Genomic DNA, 16,863 nt, shown 5'->3' with positions numbered 1-16,863 from the left:
CTAGTCTCTGTGTGGTTTTTGTGAATGAACTTGGGGGGGGCGGGGGAGGGGGGGGTGGGGGAGGGGTCTGGGGGGGGGGGGGGGGGGGGGGGGGGGGGGGGGGGGGGGGGGGGGGGGGGGGTTGTCAGTATAGGGGGGGGGGGGGGGGGGGGGGGGGGGGGGGGGTTTGCGTCCGGAATCATCTTAAACGTCTCCTTTGTTAATCCCTGAATTCAGCATAAACCACAAATAAATACAGAAATAAATCGCTTTCCTTTACACACGCCTTCAGAGTCACCAACCCCCCTTTTTTTTCGACACGTTTAATTTGTTTATTTTATTGTATTAAACTGCTTTTCAAAACATACAACATGGAGAAGAAAAAAATAATAATAAATATCATTTATCCTGGCACTGTTTTACAGCTCGCTGTTGCAAAACTGCAAAAAAAATAGTATTTTACAAACATGAATACGGTGTTAACAGGGTTAATATGAGGGGAGACTGGGTTCCTGCGCCTTTGACAGCTCAGTCCTTGACTCAGTTCTTGGCATTGCCGCGTTTTGGCTGCCAAATCCCCGCCCGCCGCCTTATAAAGGGCCCCATACAGAGCAGGCAACAGCTGCCACCTGCTCTGGCAAAGCCCGGGTCCCTTATATTAAAGAAAAGGAAATGCCCAAAATTACTAAGATAAAGAAAATGGCTACTGCTACGAATCGGCCTTTGCGCGCTTGCTTTTAATTCCAGGGGCCCTCGTGTTTCCCGAGCATTGGCTTCAAAACTGGATACAAAAATGACTACAAAAGATTTAGAAGTGAGTAAATTTACAGTATAATCGTAAATCTCGAAAAACTACTCACTTCTAAATCTTTTGTAGTCATTTTTGTATTGCTTTAGTATAAATACATGCTAATTTGGATTCATATGTTGTTTTTTTCTGACTTTATGTGAACGAAAAGACACACATTTGCCCGTTTTCCCATTGGAAATAGTGATATTTTGAAATATCACTGTCCTGGTCACAAAAGCAAAGTTTGTGGGGAATAATAGCCATTTTCTATACTTTTGAGGCATAAGCAATTAGGAAAAAACACTTACTACCCAGGAACAAAAAAATTGTGTTACATAGTGTAATAATAATAATAATAATAATAATAATCACAAGAGGAAACCCAGTTAGTTGTGAACGTGTTTTATTCAAATAGTATGACGCAGATCAGCTGTTTCTAATGCTTTTACAAAAAACCATCAAGACAGGACTGAATCACTCAGGCGAGTCACATTCTGGCCTTTATTTTTTCCACCCCACCCCTCGCGTTTTGTTAAAACATACCTGGACTGGAAACAGCAACAAACAAACCGAAAATGAGCGAACCGCTCGCTTCTGTCATCTGGAAAGGGGCTTTTTTTTAACTTCTGCAACGCTAACAGTCTGTGTTACAGAAAAGAAAACAACGTGGGCAGGTACTGTAACCTGTTACAGAAGTGCGCGACTGTGGAATGTATTTGCGTTTACCTAAAGGAATATTTTAGGGCGTATACAGAAACACTTTGCAGATTCAATCGTTGAGAGAACTGCAGAATTTAGAACCAGGAAAGACTATTAAACCGCTTCAGCTGTCAAGATGACAAAGCGCCGTGAGAAATTGCCACGTGTGTGTCAATATATACATTCCTCCAAGGGCGTTTCATTAGAGGAGCTATTCCCTGCACAGCGGCGACATCTGCTGGGGAAGAAGCGCGACTGCAACTAAAGTCGCAAAACTACATTTTCTTCCAGCAGAAATATGCTTCCCATGAGGAAAACCGGGGTCCTATTGGAAGCAGAGGAGCTATTCCCTGCACAGCAGCGACATCTGCTGGGGAAGAAGCGCGACTGCAACTAAAGTCTGCAAACAAACTACGTTCTTCCAACAGAAATAAGAAATATGTTCGTATGAGAAAAAACGAGGTCCTATTGGAAGTGACTCTGCAACAGCAGATGCGATGCGCAGTTCACCCCCTCCTCTCCAAGCCGCTTTGGATAAAAGCGTCTGCTAAAATGACAAAATAACAATAACAATATAACCATGTATTTCTGGTTGGTATACAGTTTTGCAGTACACCCGCGAAGGCTACCTTTGTGGAGGTATCTGCAAGTCTGACAATAGTTCAGCAGTCGTTTGGTTGCACCTCGAATCAGTAAGCATGTTGCTGAAACGCAGCTGTTTATTGTGGCAGTGTGAGGGATTTGGTTTTTCCAAGATCGATTTACAGTTCCGATCGGTTTTCGATCTTCAGCAGCTCCACTTCAAAGACCAGAGTAGCGCCACCTGGTGGTGGGGAAGAGGGAAATCAGTTCAATTTCCATATAAAAGGTTACAGCTCTCTTGAACTCTGCAACTGTTTAAGAGCTCCAATTAAGGTCTAATTAAGCACAATTCCGTTCAGTTAAGGGTTTAGTTCAGTAATTTGGATGTTCAGTTGGAATGAAAAGCAGCAGACACAGTAGAGGGGGCGCCAGGACCGGGGTTGGGGGGTCCCGTCTCAAAACTATTACTACATCTGAAAAACACTGTTTCTTGTCAGATATTCCACATTATAAACACAGCTGCTGTACGTTCCCTCTCTGACAGCGAAAAGTAAATTCACAGTAAACCTTTGAAAAAAAATACAAACCCCTTTGATTGGCAGTTAAGAGCTCAGTTTGTGCGGATTGCAAATATTTTTAAGTTTTTTTTTTGCTTACCTGGAATTTTTGGTGGGGCTCCCCTATCTCCATACCCTAGAAAAATAAAAATACTGAATTTACAATCCCAACGCATCTTGTATAGATCGCCCCCTCCCTTCTAACAACACAGCGTCCCGGAGCGCCGTGCAAAACTCACAAACAAAAACAGGAGTGCTCAACACACTGCAGCTACAAGCCATGACTTAACCCTCCTCTTAGGTTTCGGGTCTATTTGACCCGACTCTCGTTTCTCGTTTCATTTTCTGTATAATATTTTATGACTTTTTCTAAGTTGGGGTCATGAACTTATACACAGAAAAACTTTGAGATGTTTATTTTCTTTTAGAACAGGTCATGTGTACAAATAAGATGTTTCGGGTCACTGCGACTCGTTTATCTGTGTAGATTTGTGTGCAGGAATAAAACGAACTTCTTCAATTTGTTATTTTATTATTATTATTATATTTGTATTATTATTTCTGGAAATGGCTGCACCTGTCTGGAGATATTTATAAAGAAAAAAAACAAACAATATATTTATCTCCAAGGCAGAGCCTAATTTCCTCTCAGTTTTGCAACAGCATCTCGCTGGTAAAGACACTCCAGAACGAGGAGCTCCCAGGTGGTCTCGCTTGGCCAGTGAAATGTTTTCTCTGCTTTTTCCAGAGGAAAAAAACAACTACAGACCTGCGCTTGACGTCTTTTTGAAGATGTCGGACCTGACAGGACTTCAAAGGGTTAATATTAAAATACCCAGAAACAGGGCCCCAGCGATCCACACAAACCCGAGCAGCTGTTTCTGAATTCACTCTGAACGGTGAACCAGCCCCCCCCCCCCCCCCCGATCCGCACAAGCGCCCCTCGCCCGCGGGGAGAGCTCCGCCCGGACACTGGACCGATCGGTTCACGCAGCTCTAAGCGTTACCGTTTCAAATCGGGGTGCTCCTCTCAGTACTCACCCAGTTCAGAAGGAATGACCAGCTTTCTTTTCTCTCCTTCACACATCCTTAAAAAAAAATAAATAAAAAAAATAAATGTAAAAGAAAGGTTCGGTTCTGGTCCTGTCTGGCGTTTTTCAACCCGCCAAGCAGAGACGCGCTGTGCTGAAGTAACAATAGAGCCGGGTTGTACTGTTACACCCGGGCTCCCCAAACCCGGTCCCGGGGCCCCCTCCGCTGTGTCTGCCAGTTTCCATTCCAGCCGAGGTCTCAATTACTGAACCAGACCCTTCACTGAACTGATCGTTTGCTTTAATTAGACTCCCCCCCCCCCCCCCACCCCCGATTCTTCTCCGTTCTGAAAAAGATCTAAAATTTTGCCGCTCACTTGAAATCCACAGCTGTTTAAAGAGCTGAAAAGAAATTAAAGACGGTCAAACCAAAGTTCAATTCAGGGTCTAGTTCGGTAACCGAGACCTCAGCTGGAATGAAAACGAACGACACAGCGCCCCCCGCAGGACCGGGGGCTTGGGAAGCCCTCTATAGCACTAGGAGTTTAATAAGACACACCTGAACTTGTTACCTAGACACCCGGGGGGGGGTTGAAGAGGAATGCTTTTGAAACGTACCCAAGAAGCCCTTGGTCCCATCCTTTGATGACCTGCCCTGTGCCCAGGGTGAAGGTGAACGGCTGGTTTCGTGGAAGGCTGCTATCAAACTCTGTGCCATCTTCCAGCTTACCCTGCCAAGACAGCAAGCACCTGAGCAGAATTATTTACCCCAAAGCGACTCGCAGAGACTGGGGGGGGGGGGGGGGGGGGGGGGGGGGGGGGGGGGTGAACTCTGCTTCTCCAACAACCGCTGCTGCTGCTGCAGAGTCTCTTCCAATAGGACCGCGTTTGTTTTGCGTCTCGTCCGAAGGACGGAGCACAAGGAGGTGAAGTGACTCGCTCAGGGTCACACACACACACACACACACACACACACACACACACACACACACACGGAGTGAGTCAGAGGCTGAGCCAGGATTTGAACCTCCTAGTATCACTAATCAAGCAGCTGGTAGTTATAAAACCTAGAACGGGTGGCACTGCTATGCAACAGGAGTCTAATTCCCATCCCTGACGGACAACAGACTCCCGCTGCACAGCAGTGTGATCCAGTCCTGCTTTCACTAGGAGTTTAATAAACAGACTCCCGCTGCACAGCAGTGTGATCCAGTCCTGCTTTCACTAGGAGTTTAATAAACAGACTCCCGCTGCACAGCAGTGTGATCCAGTCCTGCTTTCACTAGGAGTTTAATAATCAGACTCCCGCTGCACAGCAGTGTGATCCAGTCCTGCTTTCACTAGGAGTTTAATAATAAGACACACCTGAGCTTGTTAGCTAGACACACTGATGAAGCTGGTAGCAGTAAAACCTGGAATGGATCACACTGCTGCGCAAGCGGAGTCTGTATTTCTATTGCATGAAGATTTGATCGCTTCGGTTGGCTTGCATCAGCTTTTACAGGGACTCACGGTGTAATGCATGTGCAGGACGTCTCCCTTGCGCGACTTCATTGGGCAGTTATCCACCCGCTTCTTAATCCCGATCTGCAGCTTCTTCTTCCCCTCGCTGGCGCAGCAGAGTGAGCCCAGAGCCAAGAGCAACACCGCTCCCACCAGCCCGGCCTTCATCCTAGCAGACTGCAAAGAAACACAACGAGAGACAAAACCCAAATCAAATAAAACCACCCACACCATCGCTGAATAGCGTTACATACGATTATCAAACACGCATGACAGGCAGCTCTGCTTCACTCACTCACAACAAAACGGGGTGCGATTTATTCTGGCGTTTGCTTTCTCTCTCTCTCTCTAGCTCAGCTGTCCGCCACACGAAGTTCAGCGAGGGGGAGTCAGCAAAAGAGGTTCCGGTTTAGCTCCTTTGCGATAGGCTGCAATTTTAACTGGTTTCCTTTTTTTTTTTTTTTAACTCCCTCTCTCTTAACTGCTGTATTATTGCTAAGAAGATAACAATGTAACCACATGCAACGCCAAGGTTACATAAATACATCTCGTTTCAGATATAAGTAAACATTTATTTGGTACCTGATAGGTCATATGATAGATATATATATATATATATATATATATATATATATATATATATATATATATATATATATATATATATATATATATATATATATATATATATATATATATATATATATATATATATATATATATATATATATATATATATATATATATATATATATATATATATATATATATATATATATATATATATATATATATATATATATATATCCCGGATTAATTTTTTTTAAATTTCACATATAAACAAATCTGTTTTTAAAAACATGATCTCTTACAGTTGGTTATACCTGTCCGCGGTTTCGATTGGACGAAAGCAATTTTAACTTAGAACTTCATTGGTCGAAAAACAAAATAAAAAAAAAAAAAAAAAAATTACGGTAGCATTCGACGATGATTGGCCAAGGTGACCAGAGCTCGGCCTGCAATTGGTGGATTTGCAAACTGGCCCCCCTCCTGATTGGCGGAGACGAGAAGCCTTGGTGAAGTTAGAGAGTTGATGGAGGAAGTGGAGTTGAAGAAGCCCGATCTTTATTCAGTATAATCCTGTAAGGTAAGCAGAACTAAGAAAAAGTCAAATCCAGACGTTTTATCTAATTTACACCTAATTAACTACGTTTTTATTCCTGTCAAATATACATACCTCAAAAAAAAAACCCCAAAAAACTTACTGCAGCTCTTTCAAAATGAGAATTTATCTGCAAACTGTGGGCACGATGTATTACTGCATTAAATACTTATAGTTTAAGTGTGTATATGTTTCCACGTCTGGCATTATCCGCAGATAAATGTTTAATTTGAGTGTGGGAACAAATAGTGTGTTTAGATCATGTGCGCTAACAAAAACAAAAACAAAACAAAAAATAATGTTATTTTATCACTTCAAAATAAATAAAACTGCACCGAAGCGGAAACCTAAATCTGCTGCATCGTTCTTATGCTTTTCCCGCTAACTTCAGCAATTTTAAAAACTATGCAACAATAGCCAGCGTTGCTAAACGCCCCCCCTTTTTTTTCATTTGGTGCTGTGTGTGTGTAATCTCTTTGCAGCGGGACCAGCTTCGTCTGTAATGTGATAGTAAATATTCCTTTGTGTGTGTGTTTCGTGTCTCCTAATCCCGCTCGTCCCCTCTCGAGTGCCGGGAGACTTGCTGCGCCTTCTCTTCACATGAACTTCATCTGTCAATTCCTGTTTATATATGCTATTGCATTTTCCTTTATTTATAATTATTTTGCATATAGTGTGTGTGTGTGAAATAATGTTATCTCGTAATAAACCAGTAACACACTGTGTGTGTGTGTGTGAGAGACCCTGAGCGAGTCACTTCACCTCCTTGGGCTCCGTCCTTCTGATGAGACGCAAAACAAACGAGGTCCTATTGGAAGTGACTCTGCAGTTGTTGATGAAGCAGAGTTCACCCCCCCTAGGCTCTGTAAATCGCTTTGGATAAAAGCGTCTGATTAGTTTAATAGTAATCTGTGGCACTGTGAGCTTCGGTAACATACTCGGCCCGGCACGACATCTGCCCCCCGTTTGAAAGCGGACCCCTTGTGATTCAGATGCCAGTGCAGCCCGCGCTGAAGGAGCCGGAGGGAATGGAGGTCGAGGGCGACTCGGCCACTGAGGCTAACGGGGAGGAAGAGGAGGAGGAGGAAGAGGAGGAGAGCGGCAGCGAGTCCGAGACTGAGCCGGAGGAAGAGAGCTCAGGTGAGAACTGCAGGAGAGACGGACAGACAGACAGAGAGAGAGAGAGACAGAGAGAGAGAGAGAGAGAGAGACAGACAGACAGACAGACAGACAGACAGGCAGAGAGAGAGACAGACAGACAGAGAGAGAGAGAGAGAGAGAGAGAGAGAGACAGACAGAGAGAGAGAGACAGACAGAGAGAGATACAGACAGGCAGAGAGAGAGACAGACAGATGACAGACAGAGACAAACAGAGGCAGAGAGAGACAGACACACAGACAGACAGACAGAGAGAGAGACCCTGTGATGTTCACAATATATTAACCCATTACATTAATAGCTGGTCCCCTCTTTTGAGGGACAGGCTACTTTTGTAATTTTCTGTTGTGGAAGATTGGTAACTCCTCCTTATTAAAATGTTCTCATGAACTCAAATGTTAACTTTTTGATAATCGCAAAACTCAAGCCAGAACTCAGCTGTTATGAGTTCAGCAAGCACAGCCCTTCTAAACGCTTTGATGACGACGTAAAGAAGCTAAAAACCTGAAAAACGATCCGCTGTCTTGGTGTTTTTTTTCCCGCTGCGATGATAAAGCTTCATACGCTGCGTTCAGGAGCCTGGCAGCCTGTTTAATTCGCTTGCGGTGAATGATTGAACGCGGCACAGAAAGGGTTAAATGTGTGATCGCTGTGCAAACGAACGCGGCCTCTGAAATGACTGAAGAGGAAATCTGTGTTCCTGTAGAAATGGACGATGAAGACTGCGAAAGGAGGAGGATCGAGTGTCTGGATGAAATGTCAGACCTGGAGAAGCAGTTCATGGGTCTGAAGGAAAAGTAAGAGGAATATATATAAACCAGGTTAGAAACTCACACAGCCCTGCTGCTGCTGCACCCAGTCCTGGGGTTCAGAGCTCCCCTCAATGAAGTCTAGTATTATTATTATTAATATTGCAATGATCAGGAGGCAGGAGTTTGAGCAGGGTTAGAAACTCACACTAGCCCTGCTGCTGCTGCACCCAGTCCTGGGGTTCAGAGCTCCCCTCAATGAAGTCTAGTATTATTATTATTAATATTGCAATGATCAGGAGCCAGGAGTTTGAGCAGGGTTAGAAACTCACACTAGCCCTGCTGCTGCTGCTGCACCCAGTCCTGGGGTTCAGAGCTCCCCTCAATGAAGTCTAGTATTATTATTATTAATATTGCAATGATCAGGAGGCAGGAGTTTGAGCAGGGTTAGAAACTCACACTAGCCCTGCTGCTGCTGCACCCAGTCCTGGGGTTCAGAGCTCCCCTCAATGAAGTCTAGTATTATTATTATTAATATTGCAATGATCAGGAGGCAGGAGTTTGAGCAGGGTTAGAAACTCACACTAGCCCTGCTGCTGCTGCTGCTGCACCCAGTCCTGGGGTTCAGAGCTCCCCTCAATGAAGTCTAGTATTATTATTATTAATATTGCAATGATCAGGAGCCAGGAGTTTGAGCAGGGTTAGAAACTCACACTAGCCCTGCTGCTGCTGCACCCAGTCCTGGGGTTCAGAGCTCCCCTCAATGAAGTCTAGTATTATTATTATTAATATTGCAATGATCAGGAGCCAGGAGTTTGAGCAGGGTTAGAAACTCACACTAGCCCTGCTGCTGCTGCTGCTGCACCCAGAACTCAAAGCTCTGTCTAAGGTAGCATTCCCAGCCCTGTCAATTCAACTGTTGTGTTTTTGCAGGCTTTTCGAGGAGCGGTTAAACCAAGTGAAGGCGAAGCTGGAAGAGGTGATAGCTGGGAAGGCAGCGGAGTACATCGAACCTGTAGCTGCCTTGCAGAAGAATATGAAGATCCGAACTGAAGTGGCCGGTACGCTCCCCAGGCAGACAGACAGTGACCGGGGATAGAAATAAGACTCCTGTTGCAAGGCAGTATCCTATTGCATAGCATGTTCTCATCACTGGAACAGACTTTAGTAATACTGTTATCTAAATGAAGCAGTGGCCTCAGTAGAGCTCTCTAACATGTCTTCCCTCCTTGGCACAGTGTAACCGTTAACCTTTCCCCACTGCAACACAGCCCCCAGTGGATATAAGAAGAACTGCCCGAGTTGATTAATCCTTGCCGGCGTGCCACCAGGGGGCAGTGTTGTAAGGCGGGCATTATTCTCCCAGCAGGGGATTGTTAGAAGGAAGCGTTCATTCATGCACACGGTCAGTAGAATTTGTTACAAAGGAACACGGAATGAATCCGGGTGATTTTTAAATGGAATTAACAGGGGCTGAGTGCGAAACTAACGATTTCAGAACACTGACGGTAAGATATGCATGCGTTATTCCCGTCAGCCAGAGTTCGTTAGGAATTTGCAGTTGTTACAAAGTGTTTCCAGTAACTCCTCTCTCTCTCTCTCTCTCTCTCTCTCTCTCTCTCTCTCTCTCTCTCTCTCTCTCTCTCTCTCTCTCTCTCTCTCTCTCTCTCTCTCTCTCTCTCTCTCTCTCTCTCTCTCTCTCTCTCTCTCTCTCTCTCTCTCTCTCTCTCTCGCTCTCTCTCTCTCTCGCTCTCTCTGCAGGTGTTTATAGGGACCTGTGCCTTCAAGTGATTCATAACAAGTACGACTGTGAAATTCAGGGGGCCAGACAGCACACGGAGGTACTGAAACTGAATCCGAAATGCAAAAGTGATTAGGACGAGGGATATATTATATATATTATAAAGACATTTCAGAGGGCTGGATCTCATCAATATCAGGGTCTAGTGCTGTATATTATAAAGACATTTCAGAGGGCTGGATCTCATCAATATCAGGGTCTAGTGCTGTATATTATAAAGACATTTCAGAGGGCTGGATCTCATCAATATCAGGGTCTAGTGCTGTATATTATAAAGACATTTCAGAGGGCTGGATCTCATCAATATCAGGGTCTAGTGCTGTATATTATAAAGACATTTCAGAGGGCTGGATCTCATCAATATCAGGGTCTAGTGCTGTATATTATAAAGACATTTCAGAGGGCTGGGCAATATCAGGGTCTAGTGCTGTATATTATAAAGACATTTCAGAGGGCTGGATCTCATCAATATCAGGGTCTAGTGCTGTATATTATAAAGACATTTCAGAGGGCTGGATCTCATCAATATCAGGGTCTAGTGCTGTATATTATAAAGACATTTCAGAGGGCTGGATCTCATCAATATCAGGGTCTAGTGCTGTATATTATAAAGACATTTCAGAGGGCTGTGTCTCATCAATATCAGGGTCTAGTGCTGTATATTATAAAGACATCAATATCAGGATCTTTTTTAAATGATGTCTCAATCCTAAAATTCTAGGCGATGCTAAACTTTTGTCCGTAGCTGAGGATGGATGGAGGGGGTTGCTTGTCTCTTCATGCAGCTCCGATCCTTTCATTTTTCAGAGCGAGAAGTTGCTGCTGTTTGATACCATGCGGAACGAACTGATGGAGAAGATTCAGAGACTGGAAGAGGACAGACAGACCATAGACATCAGCTCCGGTGAGACCAGACACACTCCAACACTCGGATTGATTAATTGATTATAGTTTATATACGCAGATATTTATCGGCGTAAATATGAACATAGTAGGACGCCTGTGTAATTCTCGGACAAACATTTTCCACTAGAAGTCTTTCTCAGTGTCTTCAGTGTCAGTTCAATGGCAAGCGTCTCCACTAGAAGTCTTTCTAAGTGTCAATCCAATGGTAAACGTCTCCACTAGAAGTCTTTCTCAGTGTCTTCAGTGTCAGTTCAATGGTAAACGTTTCCACTGGAAGTCTCTCTCAGTGTCTTCAGTGTCAATTCAATGGTAAACGTTTCCACTAGAAGTCTCTCTCAGTGTCTTCAGTGTCAGTTCAATGGTAAACGTTTCCACTAGAAGTCTCTCTCAGTGTCTTCAGTGTCAATTCAATGGTAAACGTCTCCACTAGAAGTCTTTCTCAGTGTCTTCAGTGTCAGTTCAGTGGTAAACGTTTCCACTGGAAGTCTCTCTCAGTGTCTTCAGTGTCAGTTCAATGGTAAACGTTTCCACTAGAAGTCTTTCTCAGTGTCTTCAGTGTCAGTTCAATGGTAAACGTTTCCACTAGAAGTCTTTCTCAGTGTCTTCAGTGTCAGTTCAATGGTAAACGTTTCCACTAGAAGTCTTTCTCAGTGTCTTCAGTGTCAGTTCAGTGGTAAACGTTTCCACTGGAAGTCTCTCTCAGTGTCTTCAGTGTCAGTTCAGTGGTAAACGTTTCCACTGGAAGTCTCTCTCAGTGTCTTCACTTTTATTTTTCGCAGAGTGGTGGAACGACAAGCTTCGTTCGAAGAAGAGCACACGTCGCTGTGACCCGACCAAGCCGGAGAAAAAGAGGAAGCCGGTTTTGGTCTCTGGTATCCTTTCACTGCGTCGGAATGTCACCGAATACATAGCAGGAGGGCATTCTACACTAGTGCCAGCCAGGGCTGTTATCGCAACTGTCATGCAGTCAGTAGGTGAGATTCATATACTTCACCATTAAGCGGAGATAGACTTTGAACTCTGCATCATCAACAACCGCTGCTGCTGCTGCAGAGTCTCTTCCAATAGGACCTCGTTTGTTTTGCGTCTCTCCGAAGGACGGAGCACAAGGAGGATAAGTCAGGGTCTCCACACACACACACACACAGGAGGTGAAGTGACTTGCTCAGGGTCTCTCACACACACACACACACACAGTGAGTCAATGAAGTACTGTACTACTATCATGGCCTCCGGTAGACTTTTGCGATATCATTTGGTAGTTTCTTTGATTACACGATGTTAAGTCAAAGTGTGTAAATTATGTTCATATAGTTTTCTTTTAAACAGGAATGTCTCAATCCTCAAATTCTAGTTGATGCTAAGTTTTTGGCCACAGCTATACAGGTAACACGCTCTCAGGTGTGTCTTATTAAACTCACAGCGAAACCAGGACACCACCTGCGATGCAGCAGGAGTCTCATTTCAGTTCCATCCCTGAAACATTGTTATTCTTAATGTTGCTGGTTTTCAAAGTGCTTTGTTTCTTAACCTCGTCGCAGGACCCTACATCGTTTATATGTTACAAGACATCAGCATCTTAGAAGACTGGACTGCCATTAAGAAGGTAAACGCTGAGCAGTGGTGCCATAGCTTCAAATGCAAAATGAAGTGCCTTTATAAATCCCACAATAAAAATATAACCAAGCATAACACAGAGTAGTGAAAGGACAGAAACGCAACATGTAGATCCAGTGGCAAACGTTTCCACTAGAAGTCTTTCTCAGTGTCAATTCAATGGCAAGCGTTTCCACTAGAAGTCTTTCTCAGTGTCTTCAGTGTCAGTTCAATGGCAAATGTTTCCACTAGAAGTCTTTCTCTGGGTCTTCAGTGTAAATTCAACGGCAAAGGTATGACCAGTTACGTGTATTTTATAAAGATATATTTTATAAAGATATATTTTATAAGCTGTAGTACAGTAAATTGCTAATCTATATGAAATGCATAATTGCCGTGCGGAATGAAACTGATCAGACTTGCTGTTTCACAGGCTAAAGCAACGGTGCTTCCAGTGAAGAAGAAATCAGAGAGTGAGTGTGAAATCGTCCCTGTGTCTTTTCAGCTCTGTTTTTCACTCAACGCCAGGAGGTGGTCCTTTCCCGTTGTGAGTCGCAGGGTCACACACGCAGTGAGTCGGTGGCTCGTCCGGGATCTGAACCTCCTGGTGTAAAGACCGCTTTTGCTTTAACCACTGTGACCTCCCCCGAGCACGAAAACGTTAACTGCTCCCTGTCACCTTTTGTGTCCTCGCAGCAGCCAAGCAGGACAGCGTTCAATATTCGGCAAAGTGCGAGGACGGGAAGCTGTATTACGAAGGCGAGTGCTACAGCAAAGGGCAGGTCATCCTACTGGAGATAAGAGATGATCCCCCTTCCCAGTAAGTGAAAAGATTCCCAGTTTACTAGGAAGCCTTTGTTGGCCCCCGAGGTGCGCAAGGAATCGGGCTCTTGCTGAGCCAGAGGTTTCTACTTAAAACCTCTGTATAGTTTCTAGTATCGCTTTCTCCAGCTCAAATCATTACCAGGTGATCACTGTTCTGGACACCAGACAGCCTGAACTCCTGATCGCTGGTATTTCACTGGGAGAGTCTGTGTAAAATTAGATTACTAATTAACACGATAACTTTTAAGAATTGAGAAGCGAAATACGAAATTTTACAAAATGAAGTGTCTTCATAAACCCACACACGTGTTTTTTCAAGACGTTTTTGTTAATTGTGGAAGATTTGTGTTGTCACGATGACTCAGATAATTAAGTGTAAAATGAAGCCAGTGTTTAGGGCTTGGTTCAGGTAATTTATTTCTTTCAGCTTAAGGGCTTTTATTGGATACAAATTGACCGCTTCACACACATTTCAGTGCCTTCGATGTTCTGTACAGTGCAGCACACGCAGCCTAGGAGAAAAGTTACTTGCTTTGAATGAAACCATCCAGTGTCACTTCCCTGTTGCAAACACTAGATGGCACTGTGGGAACATAGCAGAGAGACAGGGAGAGAAATATCTCTCTGACATGCCTTGAAGGTAAAAGAGCCTCATTTGATTTATAGATTAAAATAAATGAAATGTTACATGTGTTGAAAACATGACTTGACACTAGCTAGCCCTGTATCTGGTACTGCCTTTCAGAACTGTCTTGACTTGCACTGAACTGGCTAGTGTGTCTCCTGATCATTTCAATATTAATAATAATAATACTAGACTTCATTGAGGGGAGCTCTGAACCCCAGGACTGGGTGCAGCAGCAGCAGCAGGGCTAGTGCGAATTTCAAGCCCTATAGACAATATTGTTACAAATGTAATAGAGACACATCTTGTCTTTTATTTCAGGGCAGTCATCACGGCAGTGAGCACGGGAGAGGTGTGGTTGAGAAGGACAGATGGAAGTAAAACCAAAATCTACGTTTCCCAGCTCCAGAAGGGAAAATACACCATTCGGAAAGCCTGATCCCGGAGAGGGGGGGGGTGGCGGGGCTAGAGAGATTTCCCCCGGGATTGTGGGCCGAGAGAGCCGTCCGTCACGGGCGGGGGTGAAGTCGGCGCCAGTCTTTCCACCTGCAGCCCAAGTACTGTGCTTTGTTGAAGCAACGCTAATCCCCTACCCTCCGAGCGACTCGCAGCACAGAGCTGGGAGAGATTGCTGATGTGTGAAGGGCAGTCAGGGTGTAGCGATTCGTCGTGTCTCACCGCGTTGTGCTGAGACTTGTTTTGGAGCACATGGTCTTCAATTGATAAAACAAACCTGTGCTTTAATAAATATATTTTTGGCCCTCTAGAAAGGGCAAATTGAATATAAAACTGCCCGTGAAATTCTGCAGATTCTTAAAGATTACAAATACAGCCCCTGTTCCTTTTATTGCTGTGCGGGTTGCCGCATATCGAAACGCAAAGAGTCGCACTTCTGCTTTTGCAGCCATCTGCCCTGCACAGCGCGGAAGAAGCAGCTGGACGTTGCTCTGAAAATGACGCGGCCCAGACAGATCTGGATAAAAGTTCTGCATCGCCTAGAATTTTAGGATTGAGGAGCAATTAAAAAAAAAATAAAAATACGAACATAATTTTAGATCTTTTATTTAACCTCATGTAATGAAACTACAAATTATCTCGCAAAAAAAAAAAAAAAAAAAAGATTTAGATTTTGTTCAGTGTATGGAAATCTACAAAGCAAGCGGGGTGTAATTCAACATGCAAACTTTATTGAGCAGGCTGTGTTCGACTTTATGTAGGACAGGCAAAACTTTTAGCCAGACAGCGTCGCTCTCAATCCTCAGAGTGCTGCATAAGCAGTCCTTAGAGGGCTGCTCACTTTCTCTGTTGTTGTATTTCATTTCCTGTGTGTTTTCTCTCCTGCTGTGTATTGTGTGTTTTGTATCATTGTACAACGTTGGGTTTTGTGCTAGGGTCTTAATCCTCCAGCCTTTACGAATCCAGGAAAAATTGGTTCCTGAAAAAACATGCTTTAAATCTGATGATGGCAGGGGGGGGAAGAATATTAGTGATGCACATACTTTAGTGCACAACCTATTAATAGCTCTAATCTGGTTCCCTGCCTGTAACTGTCTATATATCTGAGGTAGGATCATATTCCTACTAGCCAGACTTTTGATACTTTTTACAAATTTTCTAGACTTTTGACTTACAGAATACACTTCCTGTGCTTGTGGTATTTGGGACCTCCTGACCCGCACGTAGTGCCAGCTTAGACGGGGACCTTTTTAACTGTAACACAGGAAGTGAGCTTGTAGTGTTGTAGCGGGATAGATTATTATTATTTTTAACCCTTTATGTTTTCATGTTAGAATTTGCACTAAGACTAGATCGAACAAAATGATTATTAGTGATTGCTTTAAGTTAAGTTAAAAAAAAAAAAAGCTTGTGTGTATTTTTATATATATATATATATATATATAATATATATATATATATATATATATATATATATATAAAGTCTGCTGTAGATTTTTAAAAAGCTTGCAGTAAAATTGGTGCTTGTATGAATTATTTAACCTGTGTGTTAATAATATATATATTTATAATTTCACAGTAAAATTTATTAGAAAACGATCGGTTTTAATGACGTTTCTTTGTCTGGGTGTTTTTTTTTTTTTTTACTTGAGGTTCTTTTGGGGTTTTTTTTCTGTTCTGTTTTCCCTTCGTTTTCACGTTGTTTTGTAATGTAATTAATGAACAGTGCCAGATCACTCTGCAAGCACCTGTTTGTGTGAGAATGATTTATCATTGTGTTTGGCAGTCAGTCCCCTCGTACGTTTTTTAGTTTTCTTTTTTTGGATTGCCAGTTTTACAGCGAGTGAGAGCTGCCGGCCCCTGGAGGACAAAGGGACAAGCCCAGGGGAGATGAGAATCGCTGGAAGAGGGAGCGAATTCCAAACCCTGATCTGTATCCACATTGCAGAGATAGAGAGAGAGAGAACGAGAGAGGAGAACAGGAGAGATAGAGGTGGAGGACAAAGGGACAAGCCCAGGGGAGATGAGAATCGCTGGAAGAGGGAGCGAATTCCAAACCCTGATCTGTATCCACATTCCAGAGAGAGAGAGGGGAGAACAGGAGAGATAGAGGTGGAGGACAAAGGGACAAGCCCAGGGGAGATGAGAATCGCTGGAAGAGGGAGCGAATTCCAAACCCTGATCTGTATCCACATTCCAGAGAGAGAGAGGGGAGAACAGGAGAGATAGAGGTGGAGGACAAAGGGACAAGCCCAGGCGAGATGAGAATCGGTGGAAGAGTGAGAGACAGAGAGAGCGAGACAGCGCAGAGTTGGAGGAGACTCGTTCATTCCCAGCAGAAAGCGTGCACGGCTGGGGCTGCGGTGAGAAGGGGTTTCAGGTTTGGGGCGGCGCTTGTTCTGGTGGCCCCTAGGGCGCGGACGAGCTCCGAGACAGCGGTTTGA

At 43.9% G+C, this 16,863-nt stretch overlaps 2 protein-coding genes across 4 annotated transcripts; one reads left to right on the top strand and one right to left on the bottom strand.

Annotated features, from left to right (window-relative positions):
• Window positions 1-1,155: 1,155 nt before the first annotated feature.
• On the bottom strand, window positions 1,156-5,551 carry fkbp2 (FKBP prolyl isomerase 2). Of its 3 annotated transcripts, none has more exons than XM_041243362.1 (6): window positions 5,441-5,551; window positions 5,151-5,318; window positions 4,257-4,369; window positions 3,649-3,695; window positions 2,708-2,743; window positions 1,156-2,291 (listed from the first exon to the last, which is right to left on the bottom strand). In XM_041243362.1, exons 2-6 carry the CDS (start codon window positions 5,307-5,309, stop codon window positions 2,230-2,232), a joined length of 417 nt encoding a protein of 138 aa, XP_041099296.1. In that variant the 5' UTR covers window positions 5,310-5,318; window positions 5,441-5,551; the 3' UTR covers window positions 1,156-2,229. The 3 variants fall into 3 exon arrangements, with proteins under 3 accessions (XP_041099296.1, XP_041099297.1, XP_041099298.1); XM_041243363.1 differs by having other exon boundaries at window positions 5,437-5,548; XM_041243364.1 differs by having other exon boundaries at window positions 5,151-5,331; window positions 5,437-5,538.
• A 526-nt stretch (window positions 5,552-6,077) lies between these two features.
• Window positions 6,078-15,791, top strand: LOC121310104 (breast cancer metastasis-suppressor 1 homolog). Its single transcript, XM_041243365.1, has 11 exons — window positions 6,078-6,288; window positions 7,296-7,443; window positions 8,168-8,258; window positions 9,144-9,271; window positions 9,972-10,051; window positions 10,819-10,915; window positions 11,697-11,789; window positions 12,459-12,523; window positions 12,947-12,986; window positions 13,210-13,333; window positions 14,285-15,791. The coding sequence occupies exons 2-11, from the start codon at window positions 7,296-7,298 to the stop codon at window positions 14,400-14,402; spliced, it is 984 nt and encodes a 327-aa protein (XP_041099299.1). The 5' UTR covers window positions 6,078-6,288; the 3' UTR covers window positions 14,403-15,791.
• Window positions 15,792-16,863: the final 1,072 nt, after the last annotated feature.

Source organism: Polyodon spathula, unplaced genomic scaffold, assembly GCF_017654505.1.
Source record: "Polyodon spathula isolate WHYD16114869_AA unplaced genomic scaffold, ASM1765450v1 scaffolds_1729, whole genome shotgun sequence".
NCBI lineage: Eukaryota > Metazoa > Chordata > Actinopteri > Acipenseriformes > Polyodontidae > Polyodon > Polyodon spathula.
Note: the sequence above shows the minus strand (reverse complement) of the source record. Positions and strands in the feature narration are given on the sequence as shown.